This window comes from Paroedura picta, chromosome 4 (genome assembly GCF_049243985.1).
Source record: "Paroedura picta isolate Pp20150507F chromosome 4, Ppicta_v3.0, whole genome shotgun sequence".
Taxonomy (NCBI): domain Eukaryota; kingdom Metazoa; phylum Chordata; class Lepidosauria; order Squamata; family Gekkonidae; genus Paroedura; species Paroedura picta.
Window position 1 is genome coordinate 138,717,126 of NC_135372.1, and position 16,658 is coordinate 138,733,783.

Sequence of the window (16,658 nt, forward strand, 5' to 3'; positions counted from 1 at the left end):
GCTCCTCCTCCTCCTCATGCAACCAGCTGGGTGACCTTGGGCTAGTCACAGTCCTGTTAGAGCTGTTCTCACAGAGCAGCTCTGCCAGAACTCTCTACACCTACCTACCTCACAGGGTGTCTGCTGTGGGAAGAGGAGGGGAAGGTGATCATAAGCTGCTTTGAGACTCCTGCAGGTAGTGAAAAGCAGGGTACGGAAACCAACTCTTTCTCTTCTAATTCTAAACCAGACTTCAGAGTGTGCGTCAAAAAGTCCACCCAATGTGACTGGGACAAATGGGAGAGTTTCCTGCAAACCCAGAAAAAGACCCAGATTTCCAGAAAAATTGCAAATCAATGCAATTAAACTATAGTGTCCTGTTCAGTCATTATGATTTTGGTGTCGGGAGAGATTGCACTATGCATAACACACAATCCTCTTAGAATCATAGAATAACTATAACTAGATATTAAGCCCGCTGTACCCAAAATACAGCAGGCGCTAGCGGGGCAGGTGGATGGATGGGCAGGAGGGAGGAAGGGAGGGAGGGAGGGAGAGAGAAAGAGAGCAAGGGAGAGGAAGAGGGATAGGAAGAGGCAGAGTGGATAGTTGTTATCCTGGACTCACTTCGACCCTTTCTCCTTCCACATTGCCCTTAGCCTTTTATTCCTACCGCTCCCGTGGAGGTCCGTGTAAGGGACCTCATGGGTCATCTAGTCCAACCGCCTGCACTGTGCAGGACACTCTCAACCCTATAGCTCACCTACTGTCACCTGCCACCCCCTTGAGCCTTCACAGAATCAGCCTCTCTGTCAGATGGCTATCCAGACTCTGTTTAAAAATTTTCAAAGATGGAAAACCACCTCTTGGTCTAGGTCTCTTGATATGCATTGTCATCATTTTGTGTGAACAGAACATCAGCCGCTTTCATAAGTGAAAGTTTCATTCCAAAACAATATGGTGTTTTATGCTGAATCTTTTTAAACCGTTTTTCAAGGACCCCCTGGTGTGCCTGGAACGAGTAAAGATGGTCGGGATGGTGCTACCGGCGAACCTGGATTACCAGGTGATCCTGGAAGACCAGGTGCTACTGGGGCTCAGGGAACTCACGGAGTGTGTGATACATCCGCCTGCATGGGAGCTGCTCTCGCTGGTGGAGGAAAGTCGAAAAAGTCATAAAGCTGCGTTTAAAAAGAAGTGGGGAAAGGGAACTTGGGATATTTAAGCGAATCGTTGATAACAAGAAGACAGAAATCTCCTCCTCATGAAAAACAGCAAGATGGTTCTCCAACAAAAATGAATACAGTGGAGGCTTTGATGCTATCATTTAGTTCTGCGAAACAGGAAAACATCGAGTGGAAATTTGTACGAAGTAGTACGTCCCCCTTCCTTCCCAGTTTTCCTAACCATCTCACTTGCCCCTTGAAGAGATGCTGTGTTGCTCCTCAACATGAACGGGCTTTTGCTTTTAAGAGCACCCCCTTATCTTGGCTACCATTTTAAGGCAATATTTGTGACATTGATACTGCATTCATAGATGTTAATGGAAAATTCACCCAACCATTTACCAGGCTGGGCAAACCTAGCCCAGGCCAAGCGACACGTGCATAATCCTAGATGACACCGGTTCTTTGGCACAGGCAGGAGCAGGCAGCCCCCGTCGTGCACGCTGACAGCAGCACACTGGACCATTTTGCTCAATACCTGACCCCCCCCCCCAAGCAACTGAGCCAGCGGCAGCAGGGTTGGGGCTAGAGGTGCGAGAGAAGGCACAGGCATGGCTTATGCCAATTTTCACCTTACTAGACACTGAACAGGCCAATCCCTAAGAGGCTGGGTCTTAACTTGCTCCAGGCATGTCTGGTCAAGAACAACCAAGGCTCTTCTTGTGGGGGGTACTCGCTGGTGGGAGGGAAGGTTGCATGTGGTGTAGTCAGATTTCAGAAGCGAAGCAGGGTGGGTGCTTGGAAGGGAGGCCACCGAGGAAGGCTGTGCAGAGGAAGACAATGGGAGATGTCCTCTCCTTTTCACTTGTCTTGAAAGCTCCTTCGCCTGGGTCATCATAAGCTGTAAGCTAAGCATTGTCAACACTTGGAATGGAGACCACCCAAGACGACTCTGCAGAGGAAGGCCTCTGCTCCTCACTTGTCTTGGGGTTGCTGTAAGCCGGCTGTGACTTGACGGCCCTTTCCAGATGTATACTTGGCTGAGTACTGGCACCTTGGTGGAGAACTGTTGGAAATTAATGCAACCTTATATATGAGAACCAGCAGTTCTTTTTTTTTTGTTTGTTTTTAAAAACAAAACACTGAATAGAACCAACATTCCTCATTTTCATTTGCCAACCAAACCGGCGTCTGCACAAGTCAACTGAATTAAGAGGGCCCTTGGGTCTAAAGGGTTGCCTGGTCTTGGGCAAGGGCAATATGAACACAGCTCCTGCTGCTGGAACAGGCAAGAACCGCAGGCATAGCGCTTTGCTCCAGCTCATGTGCACATGCATGCTCCAAGAAATGTTCAAGTAGCCAATGAAATGGATGACACGCGAAGGTAACTGTTTGCCCTGTATGTTTATAGTCTGGACACAATCCAAAGGGGGGCCCTTTTGGTCCATGCTCTGTTTTTTCCTGCCATAGCAGAGCTCACTTCTGAAGTGAGAAGGCCAAAGAGGAAGGGGATGGGATGCTTTCCTGTGCCCGTGAAGGTTGCCACATAGTCTTTTAGATAGTCACACACCTCCTCCCAAACTGACTCAACTGCAGGTGTAATGTGTACATATCTACTTTAGAGGGGGCCAATCTCCATATGAATTGTTGTAAAAATAAGCAATATTTTTATTGATGCTGTACCTGTCTATTAGGCCTCAAAGCTTGTTTTGCCAATTCTTCCTTTTCCCTGCTGGCTGGAAATAAAGGTGCTACACAAGTGTGACTATCCGTGATTTAAACAATATTTATTTGGGGAAGAGTTCTGTACAAGAGAAACCTACTAGCGTCATCTGTTTTGATACATCAATAAAGCCACTTTCAATTCAATAAATGTACTATTTCTCAAATACTTTGGGTTTCTTAACAAGTATAGCTAGTCTTAAAAATAAAATATCCTGTGCCTTTAAAAATCATGTACTGTTTACAAAATGCCACTCTTGCACTAAAACGATTACAGATTACAGATCTAATCCCTTGGGCGTTTCTTGGGCAAGTCACACGGAAAAGAATGTGGCTGGCCACCTTAGCTCACAGCTGTATTTGTTCAGTTTCAGTGGCTGTTTAGAGGTGATATTTCCCTGAACTGAAGCCTGTTCTGCAAATGGGGAGAAGGCAAAATGTATTTTAAATAGCACTTCCATTTCTAACACCCAGTGAGCAGCCTGTTCGATACAGCTTAGTTTCACAGAGACAAACATTTGGAAATGGAGGGCAAATCGGAGCTACTATATACAAAGCTTTCCATCTTTTCTAACATTTAAATCTCGCCTTCCAATAGCAAATCAGTTGTTGTGACACATTCTAAAGAATTGCTTGCCTTCAAGACGGGAGAGGAGCTGCTGTTCTAGAATGTATCAGGATTCTTTTGTTTGGAAATGAAACAGAAAACCAGAAAATTCGGGGGGAAGGGGAAGTTTATGTGCTTGTGCTGTTGTCTCTTGTGCAAGGCCCTTCTTGGGGGCAGCACTGACAAATAAACGTTGTTGGTAAATTTTTCCTTTCTGCTTTGAATAGCGTATGTCTTTTTTTTTTTTTTGCAATGTTGATGCATATTTCAAGTCACGAAAGATCCAGCAAATGAATTTGGAAACAGACGTTCACACATATCGTTGTGTGTTCACACGGTCTGGTAGCAATTGAGTATGGAGTTCACCAATTATTTAATCTCCATGGACGTACCATTCTGTGCTATCTCCTGTGCTGGGCATGTTCCTATTGAATCCGATCTCGTTAATTTTAGTCTTCTGCCAGTTTTACCACAGAATACAGTCTCAAATTCCTTGAAAAAAAAATCAAGCACACAGAATAATTACAATGCTGAATTACAGAGGAGAAAATCTGAAGAAAACTCTTGTGTACAAAGTCGGGGCCAGGACCAAAAAGGCCTTGGCCCTGGTCGAGGCCAGGCGTGCTTCCCTAGGGCCGGGAACAACGAGCAAATTTTCATCCGCAGAGTGTAGGGCCCAGCAGGTGGCATAGGGCGACAGGCGGTCCCTCAGGTATGTGGGTCCCAACCCACGAGTTACAGAAATCTATTCTGGAGGTGACCGTTGCATGGATCACTATTATTTCAACATAGTGCCCAATGAGGAAGCACCGCACATTAAATGTGTGCTCCTGTGTGAAACTAAGTACAAATTCAACAAAAGATTCATGTTTTTATGGCTTTTCATGTTCATAGGGTGATGTGAGTTTATTTTTTTAAAAGCAAATTTATTTAGAAGAATGACCTTTTTCAGGGAATCCCCATGCCTTTCTTGAATGTATTTTAGAAATGCTGTTGTCCATTGTAAAGTCGTTGCCTTGTCAGTATCTGAAGTACAGAAGGGAACTAGCAGATTCAGTTCATCGCAACAAATCCGGATTCTGCGCCTAGAATCACAAGAACACGCTCAAAATCTAGGACCTGAAGCTGCCATTCTTTTCCAAACGATTCTTAATTCAGCATAATAACAGCCCAAGTTTGATTAAGATCCCGGAAAGGCAGCATTTACTTACGTTACAATTTGTTAATTATTCCCTCCTGCAAGGCTGCATCCAAAATTATCTACAGGGTACCTTCACTGTTTCTCCCTTCAAACCCTCTTCCTCAGAAACCACTTTACACAATAAGTAATTAGTTTAATCCCTCAGCCTCATACACAACCACAACAAAGTCTCAGTGATATGCCACTGCATTTTCTTACATCCACACGCCTCTCTCTCTCTCTGACCATTTCTGCACTAGGAACTTCATTGCTCCAGCTCCCATGTGGGAGCACAACTCCGGAGCGGACGAGGTGCACCGGGCCAAATGCCCCTCTTGTGGGAGCAGGAAGAGGCAGGGCAACCTACCCTGGCTCAAACTCCTGCATGCAGACTGGCATTATAATACCCTTCTAGCAGGGTAAATAACTGTGCTGTATAAATAACCACTGTTTGTTGATAGAAAAGAGAATATTTTTCTTCAAAAAGACAAGGGAACCATTTTTTAGAAAACTCTACTGGGGAAATATAACAAACCACTTAACAGACTGACTTCCATTGACTCTTTACTCTGTGCGTCATCTAAATTAATTGCAAGTCTTGTTACTATAAGGCAGGTCTTTCTCAACCAGAGTTTTGTGAAACCCTGGGATTTCTTGACAGCCCTGGAAGGGTGTCATGACCCCCCCTGGTTCATGCCATCTTGATCTGTCCCGACCCTGCATATTCTCACACTTCCATGCCTTTCCTGGCCGATACTAGCCAAGGCCATAAAGCAATAAACCTGTCTTCTGAGAACTTCACTCCCTTCCTTTCCCAGCGGGTGAGGAGCTCCAACGAATGTATCAATCTTACTGTAAGTGTCCTTGCGGAGACAGCAAAGTCTCAACAATGTGCCGTTCTCCCGATAAGGCTCCTGGCCATCTGGCAGCCTGGGAACAGGATCCCTTTTGTCACCTCTCTTCACTCTCCCGCCGAAACCCTCTGGGTCCCCCTCCCCTATCTGGTGAGCCCTATAACTACCCCACCTGTTCCCCTTGTACTTTGTTATTATCAAGATCTTTGCTTAGGAAGATCTTGGCATGCTTAAGCTTTCTGTGGACTTTGCCTAATAAAGCTCTTCTTAGAAATTTGCAACCGGCTGTTGGATTTCGGATGTGCTTTCACTTGGGACTCCACAGGCTGGGCTCAGCCTGATTCCTGACAAAGGGTTTCCCGAATAGATGGGAGTTAATTATTTAACCTCCCCTCCCTAAACACTGCCACCCCCAGGTTCCGCCCCCCAACCTCCAGGCATTTACTAACTCAGAGCTGGCAACCCTAGAGAGCAAGGGGGTATTGGCAACGAGTGGCACAGAACTGGGCATGGGGACACTTGTCCTTTCTGCTTGTTGCTGTTGCGGGTGCACATTTTCATACCACCCCACCTGAAAGTGGCATATTAAGCATTATTTTACATTGCATTCGATTCTGAGTGTATTATCAGAAAGGTGGTACATAAACATTGTATATGCATGTATGCATGTATAAATCAATGCAACCAGACTAGGTGGAAACTTGAAGTAAAAGATAACAGCACCAGGCAACACAGAGAAGGGACTTGAAGCTCAAAGGCAACTCATCACAATTACCTTCTGTCTCGCTCCATTCGGTTATGCCTCTCCCGGCGCTGAGAGACCCCTCCCTGGCCGCCATTTTGGGCAGAGGCACTTGAAGATGGCTGTGCTGCTTGCCAGGCACCCTGTGCCGGCCCGGCACTTTGGCTCTGGGCATCGCACACGTTTTGAATGTCACCAAGCGGTTTGCGCTGCATGCTTGGGTCCAGCGTCTGGATTCGGCTGCGGCTCCTTTTGTTTATCGTCTGCTTACACAAAGCCTCTCCTTTGGCAAAAAAAAGAAGGGGGGGGGAGGGGGAAATAGCACTTCACATATTTTGTACGTTATGAAGTCGTTTAATCAGTCCTGATCCAAATCAAACCTGCACCCATATTGAGGGTTGTTAGCTTTGGTTTGATGAATACCTGTAGAATTTGGGGGTGGAGCCTGAGGAAGGTGGGGTTTAGGGACCAACGGGGTACAATGCCATGGAGTCCACAAAGTGGCTAACTTCTCCAGGGAAACTCATCTCTGTTGCCTGGAGATCAGTTATAATCCCAGCCTGTACCTGGAAGTTGGCAATTCTACCCGTATCTGGAACACCTCTGAATGAAGGCTGTGATCCTATATGGGCACAGCAGAAAAGAGATCCTATCCTAAACTTTATTTGATGGTGCTGCATTTTAAAACTAAGCCTCTGACCTCTCTGGATGCTAATTCAGAGATACCAACAGGATAAGTACAAACACGGTTGCCAACCTCCATGCAGTACCTGGTATTTCCCCAATGTTACAATTGATCTACAGATGACCAAGATCCGTTTCCCTGAAGAAAATGTCAAATGTGGAAGGTAGACTCTTAACAGCCTGCTGAGATCCCTCCCAGCCACAGCTCCAAAATCTCCAGATATTTCCCAGCTCAGAGATGGCAACTCTAACTGCAAAATGTTCTGTTCTAAGAGATGTGAAGAAAAGTAAAAATGTTGGACAAAATACAGTGGTATGCTGTTGTCATGACTCTTATCGATTTTCTCCTAGGGCTGCCTTAAAGAATTTTTAGTTGATTCATCAACTTTTATTTAATGGATTCAATGCAAATATAATTGTGACAAATGTGCATCTTGCCCAAAACTTCATGTCAGATTTAAAGGCAACTCAACTTATACTGCATCTCACGTATCAAAAAGCAAAAGGAACAAACAGCAATTTGGGGACCAGATAGGGCACAGATAACAGAAATATCCGTTTATTCTGCAGCACGCCTAATACCAGCGGATTTAGATTTCTTGAGCTCGTTAAATATCAGAGAATCTTTACTCTGGCACGCTTTGATGCTCAGCACTTCTGGAAGGCAGACAATATCGTGTCCTGCCCTATCCAATGGCTTTGCCCATGCTATACAAGGAAAGCAGAGTCTATTGAACATGTTTTACTCCACTGCCTATTCTACAATGACATTCAACATCAGTATATTGTTCCAGTTCTCTGAACTGCGAAAACAATGTCTCTCCCCTCCTTGGATACTCCTGTCAGTCGCCAAAACTGCCAAATTTTGCCCACGAGCAAGCAGTTGACTGAGTGCCAGTAACTTTGCCTAGCTGTTGGAGGAGAGTTTTACTTTTCTTGCCCCTCCTCTTAATCTCTGTTGGATCTGCATGGGTTCAGAGACTAGGACACTGGGAGTTCATTTTAGCATGATTGTACATGAACCAAAACTAAACTAAAGAAACCCACAACTTCTATACAAAAGCCATATGACAGATCTTCCAGCCAATGTGTCCTATTTGTCAGTTTCACTTTAAACTGACTGGATCCACCGGACAGGATCTAGCTGCTCATTGGTCAATTACAGTGAGGGGGTTATGATCTACAGACACAACAATCTCTGTTCCTTGTTTGATATTTGTCACATTGCTGTGTTTAATTATTTGCTGATTTTTCTGAGATGCTTTTGAAGCAAAATCATGGATCAGTCATTTAAAGGCAGACTGCACTGATTTGAATTCGACAAAGAGAAGGTGCCTCTCATTGCTGGTAGCACTATATATCTCACAGTGGCCTTGAAGTAAACAACTGGCCTTTCACTCTCAGCCTCAATATTAATCAAAAATTACTCTCACTATTTAGACTGGCCCCGACTGATAAACAGCCCAAGGCTTTAGTTGACTAACAGGGCAATTCTATGCAGTATCTGATATAAACCTCATATTTCCAGTTCCCACTGGTAACTCAGACAACATATTTTGAAAAGTGCCAAAAGAAGGCATTTAGGCTGCTCCCTCCCACAGCTCAGAGGCACACTGCCAAATAACCAGTAGGATACTTCTTCAGTATCCAGTATTTTCAATGTATTTTCTTATTATTGTGTCTATTGGCTTTTCCACATTCGCATTTTCCTCCCTTGTAATTTATTGTTTCTTGGGGGAGGGATGTATTCCACAGTTATTTTGCTCCCTCTATTAGTTGGTTAGATATTACACTGGTTTACGTCCAGTGACAAAATCCATGGAAATATACTGGATGGGGATGGGCTTGAACTGAACCACAAAGCAAAATTCATCACATGATTTGTAAACAGAAGTTCATGATGGGTCTACCATTACAAACTTTTACAGTAACTCGTAATTGGAGTGGAAAACATCTCCCAATCCCTCTAAACCCTTGCTTTCTGTTCCCTGTGAAAGCTCCAAAAACAGCTGAGCTGCAACGGGGTGCTCCCTGTCACTCAGCTGCCTTGGACTGTCTTGTGCAGTCCTTTTGAAGTTTAAAGGGACTGCGCAAGACAGCCCAAAACAGCTGAGCTGCAGGAAGCAAACAGCTCTCTGTTGCTCGGCTGTTTTTCAGGCTTTCTGCAGATCTTGATTAAAGAGAGTTAGGGACACATATTGTTTGGTTTGTGAGCTAACCTCCTGGTTCGGTTTGTGGTTTGCCAACAAACCACAAACCAAAGTGCGTTTTCCCAGTTCATGCCCATCTCTAAGGCTGGACACAAACTGGTCTAATAGCAAGTCAACTACTAGAGGGAGCTAAACAAATGCAGACTAGAAACATCTCCCCTCCCCTCCTCATAGAAAGAGAAATTTACAAACAAGGAAAATGATACTGATAATGTAGAAAAGTCCTATAAGGAACTATATGGTGTTATATGCTGCTTTCTTAAAGAATATGAAAAGCACCTAACAAGTGCATCTGTTAATATCTTTTAAACCATTATAAACAGGTTTTTATTGCAGTTTTTCAAAGAAGTATATGAGAAAGAATAAGCTTTGTCAAGTCATCCATTTGCTTACAGCTTCCAACGGAACTTAACAGTCTCAAATGCTTTCTGGATGGTATTTTAAGAAATGTATGTTTAAAAAGATACATGACAACTGGGATTACTGTCCTTCTACAAATGCTTCTCTTAAGAAATCAAAATTAATTGGGCTCAAGTGATGGCTACTGAAAACAAAGCAAGCCAAAATTTGGCAACTTGCCTCCTACTTTAATCCACACATGTTCAGGCAGAGCCTTATTTCTAGGCCCAACCGTCTGTTTTGTTGCTTCAATCTCCTGCTGGTAACAGATAGAAAAAGCTCGAGGCAAGCCAAGGTCTTGATGCTTAGCAGCTTCCAAAACAGATGTTCCAGAGCTCTAAAAGAATAAAGTGTCAGTTTAAGCAAAACCAAATTTGTAACTAAAGTTTGTATTGCTCCCCTTTTCTTCAACAGTGGAATGCCCAAGGCAACCTTTGCACCATCGTTTCCCTATAGAACAGAGAAAAAGGACTGAAGCTTTAAGCGATTAACACAATACATGGTCCTTGTGTCTTCTCTGTTCACTGAACTAACCACCATTGAAGGATTTTAAATGGGATGTGTGCTGAGAGTTCTATGCTAGGAATTTAATATTCTGGCATCGGTCAGGTGGGCCCAGTTCAGATCAGACGGGGTTGCAGCCTTTACCCAGACACTATTTCTCCCACTTTAAATGGCCTGGGGGACCCACTCTTTTCCTTGTGAATGCCCATCATGACATGTAAGCTTCCCCAAAGGGCAAGCAGCAGTTCTACAGGGCTGTTTCAGCTCATGAAAAGAAGAGTTGGTTCATATATGCTACTTTTCTCAAGGCGGCTTATGGTCGCCTTCCCTTTCCTCTCCCCACAACAGACACCCTGTAAAATAGGCAAGGCTGAGAGAGCCCTGATATTACTACTTGGTCAGCTTTATCAGTGCTGTGACTAGCCCAAGGTCACCCAGTTGGTTGCAAGTTGGGGAGCACAGAATCAAACCCAGTTCACCAGATTAGAAGTCCAGACTCCTAATCACTACACCAAGCTGGCCCTACATGGACGGAAAGCCCTTTCTCCTTGCATGCCACAGTTCCAGTCCAACATGGAACACTGGAATACATCTGTCAGAGGCCCAGCTGAGGGACATGTGACTCAGGCTTTAGTCATTGTTCCCCAGCCTCGTTTTGCTAATAATGGCAATTGGTGGCTAGGAAGACGGCTTAATTCCTTTCATCCTCACTGATTCTCTCTGGCAAATTTCCTCCCCAGGTAAGGTCAGGCTTACTTCTAGCTTCAAATATTTACAGTGGGAAATCAATGGATAGGGAACGACCTCTCGTTACTTCCCTTTTACAAATGCCTCCTCCTGCTCCGTTATTAACACTACCAGGAAAACATGAAGTTATAACATCTAGTACTAGTGCTGCCACGTGATCCCCGGAGATCTCCTACTATTACAACTGATCTCCAGACATCATAGATCTGTTCCCCTGGATCAAGTGATTGCTTTGGAGAATGAATTCTATGGTGTTGTACTCTGCTGAGACCCCTCCCCTGCCCTTCCCAGCCTCTACCTCCAACATTTCCAGGTATTTCCCAACTAGGTAACTTTTGTTGTGTTTCTTCTTCTACTATCTGATGGTTAAACACAGTCAGGCTTTCATCTAGCCACTTATGTGCCATTCTGATAATCCCTATACATTACATGTGACAGGACCTTTAAAAAAATCAGAAAAGGGTCTCTGTTTTTTCCTCCATTTGGGCAGAATTTATCTGTATGTTTACTGAACTGCTGGTTGTTTTTGACTTTTTAATTTCTACTTTCTTGTGGTCACAATACTGTACAAGGCAGTCTATGCACCAAACTACACCAATAAGAGGACTAGTACATGTTGAACAGTGTAGGCACAAATAAAATAGTAATTTTGTAATGTCGAAAGATTCCAGGAGAACAAAGTTAAGCAGGCCTACTCAGAATCCTCCTCAGGCTTATTCAATGGGGCTGACTCCTAGGAAACTGTTTTTAAGATATGACTTTAAAGGCTTTAGGATGTTACACTTAAATTTAGTGTGCACACCAACTTTTTATTTTTTGTAATAATTGGTTAAACCAAGTTTATGCGTATCGCTTTAACAGCCAAAGCTAAAATATACCTCTGAAGTTCAGATAGATTAAAAAAATAACTTTTAAGACACTCAAGAAAACAAAAGCACCATCAACAGCCTTTACATAGGTATGTTTTTTTCAAACTCTTTCCACTCATAGCATTTTCCTGCTGAAAACTGTGACACCTTTTGCTGACATGACTTTTAACGTTACAGGTGCATGTTTCGGTAGTGAGAAGGTAAAAACAGCTTGAAGGTGGCATTTTTCAGTGGGAAAACAGTATGAAAGAGATTGAAAATCACCTCTCCCCCCATTGAGCTTCCTTTATAAATTTTGACTCGATCTGTTTCATTCTCTAAAAGACAAAGATGTCTACAAAAACTATTACAGAATTGCAGTGAAACATGTGGTTTGTCCCAGACTTTAGGCTTTCCGGTATACAGTTAATCTAAACAAGGTTAACAAAATCAGCGTCCAGTAGCACCTTTAAGACCAACAAAGATTTATTCAAGGCATGAGCTCACGCCTTGAATCAATCTTTGTTGGTCTTAAAGGTGCTACTGGACTCTGATTTTGTTGTGCTACTTCAGACCAACATGGCGGCCCATTTGCATTTAGACAAGGTTAGTTATTGCAAAGCCGTTAAACAAACCGGGAATGATCTTAACAAAAAAAATTACCAACCTGTTGCTGTAACTGGTTTGCATTTACAGTCGCAGAAGAGGCAGCATTTGGGTTAAACAGTGGGCATGTAAACTGTAACGCCGTTGTAGTTGTGGCAGCGGTCTTATTTTTCACTAATGTGGTACACTTATTCTGCTGCTGATGGAGAGGGACACCCATCACTTCGGAAGGATGGCGAATGAGGGTTACTAAACTATGAGGGGGAAATCAATGAAACAAGGGCAGTTGTTTGAAGCAATTGGATTCCTAAACCCAGATTTCTTGTGCAGTCTTTTATATCAGTAAACATTTCAGACTATATCCAGGACTTCACTCACATCAAACACACATCTGATTATACGTTTAAACAAAATTATATATGCTTCTAAACAGGTTAGCATGCTTAATAGTATTTTTTTTCTTAGCTGCTCAAAGGAATGAGAGCACTAACCATCTCAGAGGCACAAAATGTTAACATTTGCATAGACAGCAGTTCTGAAACACATGGCTGCACAATGTATCTCCGCTTGAGACCTATCTTTAAAATCCTATTATTCCCAGCTTTTCCTTTGGATCTTAGAAAATCCGTTGGGTCTTTAAAATCATGTTGCAAGATGTAGTCAAAACTCAGAAACAAAATAAAAGGAGGCATTTATATATAACGTCTCAGAAGCTAAATGAATTACAATATTTATATACTATCTTTCATCATGGCTCAGGGAAATTCAACTCTATATTTTTAGATATCCATTTAATATTTTTCTCTTTGTATGTATTCAAATGAGGTGGCTGGATGGAGTCACTGAAGCAGTCGGTGCAAACTTAAATGGACTCCGAGAAATGGTAGAGGACAGGAAGGCCTGGAGGATCATTGTCCATGGGGTCACGATGGGTCGGACACGACTTCGCACCTAACAACATTGCATTCAAAAGTATGTGGATGAAACAATAACGTGGGTTGGATCCAACTGCTTTTCTACTGGTGAAGAAAGGAAAGGGGTCTTCCTTGACTACCTGAATAGGCTGTGTTAGGGATCACGGGACATAATGCATAAACATACACTGTAATAAGGAAGGGAATTGGTCAAGATTGTGTGAAAAGGTTGGCCAGATCAAACCCTGTGTTTGGAAATGAAAGTGTCATATGAAAACACTCAACCAGGATTGGCTGTCGTTCCCTGTTAAGCATACAATTAGCAGGATATCCAGAGACTGTGATTGGCCCCTGAGGATGTGTGCAGGAAGCCTTTCAGATGAAGGACTGTGCTACACCGTAGCAATAATTTGTAACAAGCATGCAACTGAGAACACAATTCAATGGATGTGTTTTTGTACTGGAAATTACAATCGCCTTTCATTCTATCTGAGGCTCAACATTTACCACAGGATGCCAATTGTATGTAAATGAAACAGGAAAACGTTTAAAAAATGTTTTTGCTTGAACAAGTTGTCATCTGCAGTTTATGGGAAATGTTTGTTTGGGTATGCAAAGTCACTCTGTTCTCACCAAGGCTGTTTTTAATGGTTATAATATTGTGCATTATTTTAACTTGTTGTAAGCTGCCACGAGCAGCCTTGCTAGGAGTGGCAAGGTAAAAATCGAAATAAACAAACTTATACCTAGAAATTGAACTTTGTTGATCTTTTCCGGGGGGGGGGGGGAGCACCATTGGACTCAAACACAGTTCTCACATCTGTTGTTACTTTATTATCCGTATGGCAATTTGCTGCTTTTTTATATGTCTTACCAAAAGCACTGTTCCAATCTTAGCTATATTTATTGCTCAGTTATTTATGCATTCCCGACAACAACCCCCCCTTACCTATCTGTAATATATCTATCTGTAAGACTTCTTAAAATACACTGAACTGATCTAATAACATTAGTTGGAATGTTGCCACAGATTTCACTCGCATGTGGATTTTAACAATCTTAACATATGACATTCTGAACATCAATTGTGACAACATGCATGAAGCATATGCTGTGGAAATCAGACTAATGAACTGTGTAAGAGCAGGAGGTAAGAAGAAATGGGTTGGTTCAATTGCCACAAGGATCCTCTATGGCCCATATTCTAAAATTGAAGAAGAAGAGTTGGTTCTTATATGCCACTTTTCTCTACCCGAAGGAGGCTCAAAGCGGCTTACATGTGTCTTCCCTTTTCTCTCCCCACAACAGACACCCTTTGAGGGAGGGGAGTCTGAGAGAGCCCTGATATTACTGAAGAAGAAGAGTTGGTTCTTATATGCCACTTTTCTCTACCCAAAGGAGGCTCAAAGCGGCTTACATTTGTCTTCCCTTTTCTCTCCCCACAACAGACATCCTGTGAGGGAGGTGAGACTAAGAGAGCCAGAACAGCTTTAGCAGGGCTGTGGCGAGCCCAAGGTCAAGGTCACCCAGCTGGTTGCATGTGGGGAAGCGCGGAATCAAACCCCCTATAAGAATCTAGCTACACCAAACTGGCTCTTGCAATTCGCATAACAACCAACTTAAGCTAGGAACACACAACTGATGTAAGTATAGCAGTTAAACGCACTTACCACAAATTAATTCACACTTAACCCAGTTGATCTGCACTTTTACAAATACAATAAGAATGGGAGATTATTTTCTATTGCACATGCATCAGATGTGCTACTCTGTGGTCATTTCTAAGTAATATTTGACAGTGGGTAACAGAAATAATTAAACCTACACTTTGAAAGAAACATAAATGCAACACACTTGTTAATGGCTACTCCGGCTTCCTGTGATTCTTGACACCTGGGAATTTCAGTCTGGACACTGTTGAACCTATCTTCCAACCGAACACGGACTGCAGATTTGGCTCTGGATTCAGGACCTGATGCCGAATTTTCCAAGTTTGTTCCACCTACATTTTCAGTATGTTTACCTTTCACTAAACTCTGCCCGGTGGCATCTACTGAGTTACCATTAGGTGTCTTTTCAGCTTGGTTGAGAGGAAGGTTAGACTCACTAAGCAACATCATTCTCAGCTCCTGGAAGTCAATATGTCCAAGGCACTGATTGGGACCCACAAAACTGCTATCAGAGGCCAAACCAGATTGGCAAATAATGGGATATAGTGACTGGTTGCTAGAGCTGTTTGACGAGACGCTACCTTGACTGGTATTACATGACGACAGGTACTGGGGGTTGTTCCCGGGGTTGTTGGTTGAGAAGCAGTTCAAATTTAACCTGTTTTCTGCTTCATTGTCATTTGCTTGTGCCTCCATATGAGAATAGAGGATATGCTGAAGTTGTGTGTATTCTATTTCTGTCATCTCCACCAGGCTGAGGTCTGTGGTGGTGAAGCTAAGGTTTTGTTCACCAAAGGAAGAATCAGTAGGGCCTTCAGCAGTTGGAGCAGTAGGGACAGAATTGGTGACTGCCCCCCGGGGAGCTGAAGCTTCAGGCTCCTTGGGAGTTGAGTCTGACATGATTCTGAAGAATGCTAGAGCCACAGAGCCTTTGGACAATGCAAACACACAAGCAGAAAAATGTCACCCACTCAACAATGTGCAACAATAGCGGTAACCAAGGATTAACCCTAATAAGAGAACTGATTACTTCACACAAAATGCAAGTTCGATCACCTCGTCCTTTGTCTAAGCACCCCCAAGAAGAAAGAGCATCAACATTCCCCAGTCCGGACGGCACTACCAAACGTCAAGAATGTTTCACCCAGCCAAAGCAAACTAAACAGGGGCCACAAGATCCTAGCATAAAAACGGCCTAAGTTGAAACCCAATAAAAACGGCAAAAAACAAGTATACTTTAAATCAAAAATACCCAGTCCAGAAATCTGGACCAGATTTCCAGGGTGGAATCTAGTTTAAAAAGAGATAATGTGTGCAGATTGAGCCCCGGAGCCTAAAAATGAGCAACCATTTAGTAGTATAAAAAGACTGCATGATACCCCACCAAATGTGGGACCTCCCCATTAAAAAAGAGAGAAGCAGTCAGACTAATGTCTCCAGGTGGGATGGATAGTGCACCGCCCCCCCAAACGAAAGTCATCCCCCTCCCAGTTAGACGGGGCACCTTTCAGCACCCCCTAGGTGGTGAGGGGCACCTGTGGGGAAAGTCCACCAGGAAAGCCCCCCTGCGACCCCCACCGACCCCTTCTCAGGTTAGGCCCCAAAGCATCACGCAGGTGGGTCGCTAGGGTCAGCTTAGCAACCGACGCGAGGCTGGGCGAGGGAAGCCCCGCCCTCTCCAAACGGCCCCGAGGCCTCCGACGCGCGCCGCGGCCACGCCCCCTATCAACGCCCCAACCGACAAAACCGCGGGGTAGGGGAGCGCGCGCGGCGCCTACGTCAGCAGGCTCCGCCCACCGCCGCGTCAACGGTTTCCACCCCGCCCC

General features: G+C 43.8%; 2 protein-coding genes and 1 long non-coding RNA gene across 3 annotated transcripts in view; 1 reads left to right on the top strand and 2 right to left on the bottom strand.

The window, feature by feature from the left end:
- Positions 1-2,915, top strand: part of COL9A3 (collagen type IX alpha 3 chain) — a 60,299-nt gene extending 57,384 nt beyond the window's left edge. The window contains exon 32 of the mRNA XM_077335811.1: positions 977-2,915. Within this exon, the coding sequence (XP_077191926.1) occupies positions 977-1,158 (182 nt within the window). The 3' untranslated portion in view covers positions 1,159-2,915. The remainder of the gene's footprint in view (positions 1-976) is intronic.
- The window catches only part of LOC143836486 (uncharacterized), a 49,150-nt gene that overhangs the window by 32,260 nt on the left and 232 nt on the right, over positions 1-16,658 (bottom strand). The window lies entirely within an intron of this gene.
- On the bottom strand, positions 2,912-16,617 carry TCFL5 (transcription factor like 5). The gene is made up of 7 exons (XM_077335812.1): positions 16,415-16,617; positions 15,017-15,761; positions 12,310-12,502; positions 9,724-9,880; positions 6,284-6,533; positions 4,418-4,559; positions 2,912-3,966 (listed from the first exon to the last, which is right to left on the bottom strand). The coding sequence occupies exons 2-7, from the start codon at positions 15,730-15,732 to the stop codon at positions 3,844-3,846; spliced, it is 1,581 nt and encodes a 526-aa protein (XP_077191927.1). The 5' UTR covers positions 15,733-15,761; positions 16,415-16,617; the 3' UTR covers positions 2,912-3,843.